This window comes from Thunnus maccoyii, chromosome 5, assembly GCF_910596095.1.
Source record: "Thunnus maccoyii chromosome 5, fThuMac1.1, whole genome shotgun sequence".
Taxonomy (NCBI): domain Eukaryota; kingdom Metazoa; phylum Chordata; class Actinopteri; order Scombriformes; family Scombridae; genus Thunnus; species Thunnus maccoyii.
The window spans coordinates 23043545-23055284 of record NC_056537.1 but is presented as its reverse complement, the minus strand read 5'-3'; the positions used below and the strand labels follow the sequence as shown (position 1 = coordinate 23055284).

General features: G+C 37.1%; 1 protein-coding gene across 1 annotated transcript; it reads right to left on the bottom strand.

Annotated features, from left to right (window-relative positions):
* Positions 1–3483: 3483 nt before the first annotated feature.
* LOC121897505 (E3 ubiquitin/ISG15 ligase TRIM25-like) lies at positions 3484–9359 on the bottom strand. Its single transcript, XM_042412042.1, has 9 exons — positions 8465–9359; positions 8115–8210; positions 7770–8003; positions 7531–7687; positions 7353–7420; positions 6281–6368; positions 6097–6162; positions 5740–5903; positions 3484–4662 (listed from the first exon to the last, which is right to left on the bottom strand). Exons 1-9 carry the CDS (start codon positions 9041–9043, stop codon positions 4546–4548), a joined length of 1569 nt encoding a protein of 522 aa, XP_042267976.1. The 5' UTR covers positions 9044–9359; the 3' UTR covers positions 3484–4545.
* Between the last annotated feature and the right edge of the window lie 2381 nt (positions 9360–11740).

The window sequence follows — 11740 nt, the reverse complement described above, 5'->3', positions numbered from 1 at the left end:
GACGTCAGGTGCTAGACGAATGGTTTCCAAGGTGTGGTCCGGGGTCCCTTAGGGGCCTAAAGTATTCCCAGGGGGTCTACAAAAAAACTAGGAATAAATTGATTTTAATCTGTTCACTTCCTTTACTTTGGCTCAAAGACAACATGTATGAAGACGAGGGATTTAGTTATGTGATTTATTTTGACCACTGTTACAGTAAAACTCTAATAAACATCATGTTAATGATCTCTTACTGATTTCCACTGAGGTACTGCTGAATTTTTTAATGATTCTTCAGATGAACTATGATGGCTTAGTCTCAAAAAACAAAGAATACATCAAAGGTGGCAACCAAGCAAATATTTGGATAAACAGTAAGCTTTTACTTTAGAATGATGTATAAGATGTTGAATGCAATGTTGTTTTTGAAATGATTTCAATGGCAGATCTATTATGTCATTAAAATCTGTGTTTAATTAATGTGATGTTTACAACCAAACATTGTCTTAATACCAAGTCGCACACATCGGTTACTTTAGCATTTGCATTACCTTTACACACACTTGAAAATTTGTTGTTGTTGCTTTTTTGTTTTTGTTTTGTTTGTTTGATTGTTTTTATAACAAATGCTACTTCTACATTATTCCCTCACTCAAAAGTACCAAATCTGTAATTATAAACTAAAAAGGCTATTTAGGTACAATAATAAAAAATATCACCAGTCACACATTTTAGAGGTCACAACAGCAATGGTGCATGTATAATACACAATCACACTTGAAGATATTCATTGTCTACATCTGATCTTATAGTCAGTTTTCCTTTTCTCATGCTATAACTTAAGAGCAATATCCAAACCTGGACTACAGGTATAGGTAGCTGTGAAATAAAATGCTTTTTCTGTTGAAAGCAATTCTATTGAAAGTATTTCCCACAATGATAAACACAAACATGTTTAATGTGGCTTTTTTTTTTTTTTTTTTTTACAATACCAGCATTAGGCAAGGCAAGGCAACTTTATTTGTATAGCACATTTCATAAACTGGGGCAATTCAAAGTACTTCACAGAGTAATAAAAATACAGTAAAAAGTTCAAAAGTACAGACAAGAGATACAAAAAGATAAAATACTTAAAAAGTAAACTAGTCCAGTTCAAATCCAGTGAAACAGAAAGATAAAATAACACAACAAAGACTCCCACTTTTAGATGCACATTGTGAGTGAGCCCATATGTTTGTCTTGAATTTCCTTATTGCCTGTCCTTCATGATTCTACTCTTGATCTGATATTTACATCAAATCTCACTGCTAAGAGTCATAGATTCTCCTCTTGGTCAAAACCCTCACCATCTACAGATGGATGAAAGTCATACAGGGCAAAGCTCCCCCCCCCATACAGTGTTCACTCAAGCGCCAATAAGCATTACCCGGCAAAGACAAATGAAAATTCGTACATGTCTGTGTCAGGGTAGAGAAGCCAGTGTAAAATAGGAATAGAACATTTTTAGCTTGACTTAAAAGAGGTCAGAGTTGGAGCTTGTCTAATATCATCTGAGAGGTCACTCCAGGTCTGTGTTGCATGATAAGAAAATGTTGCTTCATTGTGTTTTGCTCTAACTCTTGGGACAGCCAGTGGGCCAGCCCCAGATGTCCTAAGGGTCCTAGAAGGTTCATATGGTACAAGCATGTCAGAGATGTATTTGGGCCCAGAGCCACAGAGTGATTTGTAGACAAGCAGCAAGATTTTTTAAAATCAATTCTCTAAGTGACTGGTAGCCAGTGTAAGGATTTTAAAACTGGTGTAATGTGGTTGTATTTCCTAGTTTTCATCAAGACCCTGGCAGCGGTGTTCTGAATAAGCTGGAGTGGCGGAAGAGCTTTTTTGAAAGCCCTGTGAACAGACCATTGCAGTGATCCAATCTACTGGAAATAAAGGCTTAGTTAAACCTAGGTCTTGCTTAGACATTATTCCTCTGACTCTCTCCTCTGACCCTCCGACTCTTCCTCTGAAATTTAAATCTGAGTTCAGGACAATGCCAAGATTTCTGGCTAGACTCTTAGTTATGAGAGACAGGGAGCCGAGGTGAGAGCCGACATTCTGTCTTTCTTTCTGCGATCCAAAGACGATTATCTCAGTCTTATCATTATTTAGTTGAAGAAAATTTTGCCGCGTCCAGTCGTTGATTTGTTTGATGCAGTGACACAGTGATTAAACAGATCCCAGCCAGTTTTCTAATCTTTGTAGTAGAATTGTATGGTCCACAGTGTCAAAAGCAGCACTAAGATCCAACAGTACTAAAACAGAGACTTTGCCTGAGTCATTGTTTAGGCAAATGTCATTTGAACCTTCATGAGTGCAGTCTCAGTGCTATGATGAGGCTGAAATCCCAATGGAAAGTTATCAAAGCAATTGTTAAATGTTAAAAAGCTACTAAATTGTTGGCAAACAACGTTTTCTGCATCTGAACTGCATCAGGACTGCTCTTCCTCAGGAGAGGCTTAATGACTGCAGTTTTCAAAGCCTTTGGAAAAATACCTGATTGGAGAGAATTGTTAACTAAAAATATTAGTTCTTTCACCAGGCTGCTCAGAACTGTTTTAAGGAGGCTAGTGGGTTAAATTAAGGCTAGTGGATTAATTGAAATCGGAGACAATTTCTTCGAGTGTTTTGTCGGCAATGGGATTAATACCTACCAAGTTACTTCTGGAAGACTGCGGTGATGATGCTTTTTTGTTTGGCATTGAGGGGTTAATAGCATGTCTGATGCCTTGAATCTTGCCTTTAAAAAAGGGTGCAAACTCGCTGCATTTGCTAGTAGAAACTAATTAATTAACCTGTCAATGGTAGCAAATAAGACGAGTGAATTGTTACTGTTCTTGTTGATGATCTCAGAAAAAAATGATTGCCTAGCACTTTTCAAGTTCAGACTGTAAATATGTAATTTTTACTTTATAGATTTCAAAATGAATCTGAAGGTTTGATTTACGTCATTTTCACTCTGCTGTCCAGCACTCTCTTCTCTGGGCCCTTACAAAATGAGTGTTCCTCCATTGTTTTTTTTGCTTACTAGCAATCAATTTAACCCTTTCATGCATAGTGGTCACTACAGTAGACAGTTATTCAAAAGCTGGTTTCCAACACAGTGGACTCTAGTGTGTCATCCCATACACTGCCATCCATTGGCCAGCCTTTGTAAGTGCAACACAAATTTCTCAAAACCATAGACTGTAAAAGCTCAAAACCAAGATGGCCACCTGCTAGCCAGAAATACTCAACAGCTCAGGAATATCTTGCCAATTCTTCTATAGTAATAGACCCTTGCAGGTAACATCATCTCACATCAAGTCACATAATTTTGTAACATCAAGTAACAACTAAGGAGTAATACAATTTTTAAAATTTCCAAGTATTGATTTTATGTTGGGAGAAAATGACAATTAATCATCTTCTCCTTGAAAAATGCATGTTTAAAAAATGAAGTTCAATTTTTTTTTCATGCCTAAAGAGGAATGAAAACACTTAGGAAAAAAATCCTGACTGAGGTTATCATAATTCATGCATGAAAAGGTTAACCTCAGCAGGAGGAATGGCATTAATTACATGATTTGAAGATGGGGCAGTTTCAGAGTCGATGTCTTCCATAAAAAGTGTTCTGGTATGGATGAACCTTTGCTTTTTTAACAGTTCAGATCTAATGTTGATTTTTAGTGGAATAGACAGATCAAAGAATGCACAATGATCTGAGCAACATCAAGCACAGTAACATTTGAAATGTTAACACCCTTAGTAATAACTAGATCTAGAGTGTGTCCTCTATTAAGGGTCAGCTCTTTCAAATGTTGTGACAGATCAAACATGTCAAGTATAACAGGAAGTTCTATGGCATTTTTGTCACTGATATTATCTAGGTTTACATTAAAATTACCCGTAATTACTATACAGTCAAATTCAGTGCAGATAATTGAAAGCATCTCAGTAAAATCATCAAGGAACTGTGGAGAGTATTTTGATGGCCTGTATATAACTATATATACATGGAGAGAATTTAATTTCCATTTTAAACGACACATATTCAAATGATGAGAACTCTCCAAATGATAACTTATTACAAAGGAACCTATCCCTAAAAAGGCACAAACACCCCCTCCTTTTTTGTTCTGTCTTGCTTCTAACTCAAATATGAAATTTGGTGGGGTGGATTCAATAAGGATTTATTTATTTATTTATTTGACAGGGATGATACATGTAGGCATTGTTGCAATTGAAATAAATGCAACCGATGCATTGTGCTGTGTATTGATGGGTTCGTTTGCAACCTAACTGATGCTCACAATTGAGGTAAGCAGTAGTATTTAAAATAAAAGTAAAGTAAATTAAACAGATTATTTTCTAATTTACTACACCATTTTTGTCTGCACTATGTGTGTTCTCCAAATTAGAAAATATGCTTGGGTCAAAAGTCCAAAACAATTGTGGATAAGAACACAACAATGTCTGTGGGTGCAGTTAAGATGCTCCTTTATGAGCTGCTGATAAAGTAATTCATGTTTGTTAACACACTGGCATTCAAACACCAAAGTAATTTGTTAAAGGGGCTTGTGAGGTGGGGCGAGAAAACACAGGTGGCTCCTCTCCAAATGACACAATCATCACCTGAATGAGACCATACAGGTCTGATGTAGGCTGTAACAAATATAGAGAGGGACACATTTTATCAACCAAGACAACAAATGCAGAATTTCATTTCAAATAATCAACAGGGTGGACAACAGTTCAAATATTATCAAAAGCAACAGTTATGATTGTCTCATATCAACAATATTCCAGATAGCTGGCTTTCTCAGAGACTGCTATAACATGGTACTGTATACCAATCCTGTCTCCTAGAAATTACATTAATATACAACTAAATTGTTTTCCCAATTTCAGCAAATGTAATCACTGCCTGGATTATATTCACAGATGACGTTTTTTCGAATGAATGAAACGCTTCATTTATATATCACTCTGAGGTCAGAGAGAGTAGGTTGGGGTGGATGGGAAACAAGATACAGGACTCTGGCAAGAGAGAATCAGGTTTGCATCCCGAGTCCCTCATGTGGTTAGGTTTAGGCAACAAAAACACTTTGGTTAAGGTTAGAAGAGATAAAAAAGATTGTGGTGAGGTTTAAATGTTAATAAACATGTTGTGCTTCATATCACTGCAGACTTTTCTGTATTAGCTAAACCAAGACCACAATCTTTCCCCAACCCTTAACCAAAACATGACCATGAAAAGGTTCATATTGTTGTAATTTCTACTAGCGGATACAGCACTGCAAGATCAGATAATCCCGTGGAAAATAAACAACTAGGTATGATGTCTGAACATTTGACTCATATGTTCAGTATCAACGTTCATGCAACTTACCAATAGGTTAATAAACAACATTTTCTCATTATGTTGGGAGAAAACATAATTCAGCAGCATTACATTTGTAGCAAAATGTATTTGCTGCTGCACTTTGGTTGTATATGAAGGTAATTTCTAGGAGACAGGGTGTGGTATATTGTGTGTTACAGCCATCATAGAAAGATTTTAAAATGTCACTGCTAAAGTTAGACTAAAATCTTCTATGAAAAGGGTTTTGCAAAGTTTTTGTATTTTTCTAATTAATCCTGTTCAATCCATATTTTTACATTCCATCCTGTTTTCACACATAAACTGTTAATAATGAATATTAATAGATAATAAATAATATTTGAAGACACCACACTTACGTGCTTCCACTCATGTAGATAAGGCAGGTAGATCTTGCCATTGGGATCAATGTGTTTGCCCGTTTTGATCATCATGGCACTGGTAGGTTCGACAAAACATATGGGAGGGTTGTAGGGGTATGTGTCCAGCAACCACAGACACACTGGGATGTTGTAGACATTGCCTACAGAAAACACAGACTATGTTAAAATATGGCTGTTTTGAGTCCCATCATTGTCATCACCCCACTATTACACTTGACAAACTGTATGTTATATTGAGGCACTCTCTTGTATTCTGTTTACAAGACAACAGGGGATCTCTAAATGATGTGAACAGCAATTATGACATATTGTAAATGTATGTAAAAATGTTACCTCTGTAGCTCACTGGGACTGTTCCTGCTAAACTCATCTGGTCTCTTGTGGAGCCATCATTGAACACTGAAATACAAGATCTCATGACAACTAGCACAACAAATTGTGTTGGTTTTATATAAGCAAACAATATATAACTGAGACCAGGCAGTCAAAAACAGGAGATCAAAATCATTCTATTTACCATATGCATCCATAACCGGCTTCAAGTCTTTGTACTGGGAGATCACATTGGTTATTTCACGAAGAGTCAGGTCTCTGTATTTATATTGCTAGACAATGACAACAAAAGAGAAGAGCAATAACAATGCATGTTAGTATTTTGAAAGATTGAGACACAATTGAGGACACTCATCTGACAGAAAATAAAGGGTTGACATATTAACTGGTGTAACTAAGAAGCCAAATTGCTTGCTTATGAAGTAAATTCAGCATTACCGATAGCTTGCAGCGGCTCACTTGTTGTCTGTATACATTATTGTTTCCTGTCAAGTCCATAAGAGCACAATCTGGGATCCAAACATAATCGCCAAAACTCAAAACTCAGGGCTGGGAGCTGCTATTGGCAGATTACAAATTTGTCATAACAACTTACATTTGACCACCACTAAACGTTGGCATTTTTGTTCTAATCATGTAAAAGGTTTGATGGTATCAGTGATGTTTGTAACACAGATTTGAAAGATTTTAAGTAGTGATTGATCTGTTCAGAACCAGAATGCTTATATTTCTTCTATAAAGCCAAAATTGCAATGACATATATGAATATGGCTGCAATACTGTACAATCAAAAAAGACTGAGGTTACAGAATTCTGGATTAAAAACATATTTTTATGATGGCAACAGTCAGAAAGTAGCACAGAAGGCCTTACAACAGCTCTCAAAATTGTGACGTCATTATTAAAAAAAACAAAACCTAGAATACAGCTGTGTACAAATCTAGAAATGGTGAAGATGTTAACATAATGTTAATAGTTAATTAACATGTTATTGATGTTAGCTGGGTAAGTTAGCAACACAGCTATGCTAAATTGCAAACCGCTGAGGGCGAGGTAATGTAAATGTTCAAGTTGTCTTAGGAAAAAGATATCACATTATTCAGTCTACATAACAGTAATGCACTTTTATTAAATCAAAATTATTGAAATACTCAGCTTTTCAAGTGAAAGAGGCCATTTAGTTAATAGTGTTATGTTTAGTATCGACGACATTAGCTAAGCTACATTAGCTAAGCTAGGTCAATTAGCAGGTTTACCTTCAGCATTTTCTTCAGGGCACCTTCACGGACAACTGTTCTGGTTTTTGAACCAGGATCAGCTTGAACTGAAAACAGAATATGTGCTTTTTTATTCTGAGAACAGCACAGACATTTTGGAGGATTTGGCTAATTGCACAATCTGAAATTATTCCAGCAAATACACATGAATTATTACTTGTAACAGATATTTCTCCAACAGCCTGCACCATGCTTTCCAGTTTCTCTCTAAAATCAGAGTTGGCCTTTGTCACAAAATCAAAAGATGCGTGTAGCTGGACGTTGACATCGGAGGACATGTCAGGTTCTGGACGGTCACACATAGACTGGTAGCTCTGGAATCATTTAAAAAGAGAAACACATCATAAACTAGAGCCCTACACGCAAAATTGTCTATGTATTTGTCTGCCTGAGCACCTGCAGGAAATGAACGTGATCCTCAGTAAGTGAGAGCTGCATCAGTTCATCCTCTCTCTTCCTCAGCTCAGAGACATCCTTCTCCAGCTGATCCACAAGTGCCTCAGCTTTGCTCATTGCAGCTTTCTCCTGAACTTGAATCTGCTCCTTCACAGCACAACGTCTTTTATCCGCCATCAGGACTATCTCAGCATAGGCTTTCTCGTTTTGATCGACCGCTGCATCTGCAGAACACTGACAGAAGATTTAGGATTCATATCATTATTTTTTACTTTATTTTAAGGAAAGGGACACTGGACACATTATGTGCATTTACGTCAGCTTAAAAAAGCAGAAGACATTTACCGTCAGTGCTTTCATTTTCTGTGTTAGCTGCCGGAGCTGTTTCTCCTTTTCCTGTATTCCCTGCTGGTATCTTTGTGTTTTCTTTCCAAATTGTTTCTGAAAATAAAATCATATTGTTCACTGTTGAATCATGTGGTGCAAAACAATAGTGTTACATTTGACTGACAAGAAATCATAAGTATAAGTAAAATGTATGTTCCTGATTCTCCATGCAATTAGAGCACAACACCCTCTAGAACTAGAGCAGGTAGAGATGATTGACAGTTACATTTTAATGGTTATATATGAATATAATAATTGTAACAGCACATTTACAAGATCTAACTGCGGCCCAAAATAAATATTCTTACTTGTTTCCTTTCCCTCTCTGCTGCAGCCAAAACAGTGTCATGACCTTTGTGCTCATCCATCACACAAAGTTGGCAAATGCATTGTTCATCACTTCGACAATAGACTTCCAGCAGCTTGTCATGCTTAGAGCAGATCTTCTCCTGTAGGGAGGCTGAAACTTCCACAAGCTTGTGTCTTTTGAACGCTGCTGACTCATAGTGGGGCTGCAGGTGAGTTGTACAGTAAGACGCCAGACACACCAGGCAAGACTTGACAGCTTTCAGCTTCCTCACAGTGCAGACATCACACTCCACATCCCCTGGACTGACTTCATCCCTCACAGGACAGGTGGGTTCTGCCCCACCAAGTTTCTCCACCAAATCAGCTAGCACTGTGTTCTTGTTCAGCACAGGTCTGCTGAGGAAAGTGTGTCTACACTGAGGACAGCGGTAAACACTTCCCTGATCCTCCAGATCCCAGCAGCAATTTATACAATCTATACAGTAGCTGTGGCCACAATGAAGAGTCACAGGGTTCTTCAGGACATCCAAGCATATCGAGCAGGATAAAGGATCTGGTTCTGTGCCGCTCTCTGCCATCTTGGTGACAGCACTCTCTCTCACTTTCGTTTAGGTTAAAACGGAAACTGTCCGTTAGTTCTATCCGAGTGATTTAATATCCTGTTGTTGTGCTTTCTCTCCTCTTTAAACTAGAAAAATACCTCTCCCCTTATTAAAAGTTAAGGTTACTCCACAAAGAAATCCAGCAAACGGAAATAAGTGATGTTACTCTCGAAGCAGACTACTCGACACTGTATCGTCCTTTTAAAGCAAAAGTATAGCGGCAGGATGTTTCGAAGCCTCCCTTCACCGCACCTAACCCTGGCTCTACGAGAGATGGAGAGAGAGAGAGAGAGAGAGAGAGAGAGAGATAGAGAGAGAGAGAGAGAGAGAGAGAGTCTGTGCATACATCTTTCCTGGCCTGTGCTTATCCACACAGTAAAGAAGGAGTAAACGCGGCCACAGAGCACATTAACGATATCTTTCATCATGTGGCACAACAATCTAACTAATCCTTCCTAAAACTAAACCCAAAAAAGAGAAAGCAAGAAAAATGGTTTGACTCAGAATGCAAAAACATGAGGAAAAAACTAAGACAATTATCCAACCAGAAGCACAGAGCTCCAGAAAATCAGGACCTAGCCTATGTATTCACTATGGTGACACTATAAACATAAACAGACACTGAGAACTAAGAGAGAGCAACGGTCAACTTAATAGAGGAATCAATAAACTCAAACAGTTTCTGGGACCACTGGAAGACCTTAGACAAAAATAATAATAATAATAATAATAATAATCTAGCCATTCAAGATGGAGACATATAAATAAAGCACTTCAAAGACTTATGGCAAGAAACATGCAACACACCCGAACGAGACCAAATAAAAGGAAAATTTAACCAATTAGAAACAATCATTAAGGACTACCAAAACCCATTAGATTACCAAATTACCTAAAATGTAGAAAAGTCTGTGGACCTGACGGCATCCTTGATTAGATGCTGAAACACACACTCTAAATTAAGATCAGCCATTCTGAAACTTTTCAGATTGGTACTCAGAGTTGGCTATTTTCCTGAGATATGGAGTGAAGGACTAATAAGCCCCATATTTAAAAGTGGGGACAAGACAGACCCCCAACATGACCGTGGGATCTGCATAAATTCATGTCTGGGAAAAGTTTTATGTAGTATACTAAATTTACGAATCATAGACTTCATTACAGAGCATCATTTATTAAACAAGAGCCAAATTGGATTCCTACCTAAATTTAGAACCACAGACCATATTTTTAAATTGAACAGTCTAACTGATAATTTTGTGCACAAAAATGATGAAACGATGTATGCTTTCTTTGTGGATTTTCAAAAAGCTCTTGATTCAATCTGGTACAATGGCCTTTTCTTTAAATTGATCGAAAGTCGTATCAGAGGAAAAGTATACAATCTGATCAAATCGATGTTCGCCAAATGCTAAATTAAGATTGGATTATTTAGAAAATTAAGAAAATTAAGAATCTTTCTTTCAGAGACGTGGAGTAAGGTAAGGGTGTAACCTCAGCCCCACGCTATTTAATATATATATATATATATATATATATATATATATATATATATATATATATATATATATATATATATATATATATATATATATATATATCAATAAACTGGCAAAACAAATAGAGCATTCCCCTGCACCTGGACTGAAATTACAAGACACAGTGTCTCCTATATGCTGATGACCTGGTCCTGCTGTCCCCCCAAAAAAGGGTTACAGCAACACTTATTAGAACTGGAAAAATACTGCTAAACCTGGGCCTAAAGGACTAAAAATTTCAAACACTGGAAATTTTTGCTTGGCTGTGAATGACCTAAAAGACAGAGCAAAAAGGACTTCCTATGCTATCAAGAGATCAGTAAACACTGAACTACCAATTAGAACTTGGCTCAAAATATTAAAATCAATCATTGAACCCATTGCATTATATGGTAGCGAGATGTGGGGTACACAAATTCTACAAAATGGGACAAACACCAAATTGAAATCCTACATACAGAGTTCTGCAAAAGTATCCTCCAGGTGCAGAGAAAAACTCCCAACTCCAGAATTAGGCCAATATCCTCTACTGTTAAACATTCAAAAACGAGCTCTAAATTTCTGAAATCACATTAAAACAAGTGACCGACTCTCCTTTTCTTACAAAGCCCTACACTGCCAGGAGTTGTCCCCTCTGCCTACTTTTCCTGAGGCTGAACGAACCATCAACCACTCAGGTCTTTACACCAGGACCACCTCAGCTTCAGGACACATGCACTCAGAAAATTAGACCAAACCAAATTATGATGAAAAAGACAGACAGAGAGTACACTGTGGCAACCTACCTGACCACAGTGTCTGATACAAAACTGAGAAGAACATTGACTAAGTACAGACTGTGTGAAGTGCCATGAGCGCCACAGCTCTGTTAGACCCCTAACCCACAAGGCTAATAATTTATGTTTATTAATTAATAATTCATTTGTCGTGTTTATATCTTTTGTTACTCTTACCTACAATCCATAGCCCCTGTTGTTCTCCATGCTTTCTTGTATTGTTATTGTTTATTGTTTTTTTTAAATTGTATTTATTGTTTATTTATTTGCTATGATTGTATAGTTTGTGTAAATATGCTTTAGCAATGTTATATTGAATGCAGCCATGCCAATAAAGCCAGTTGAACTGAATTTAATTG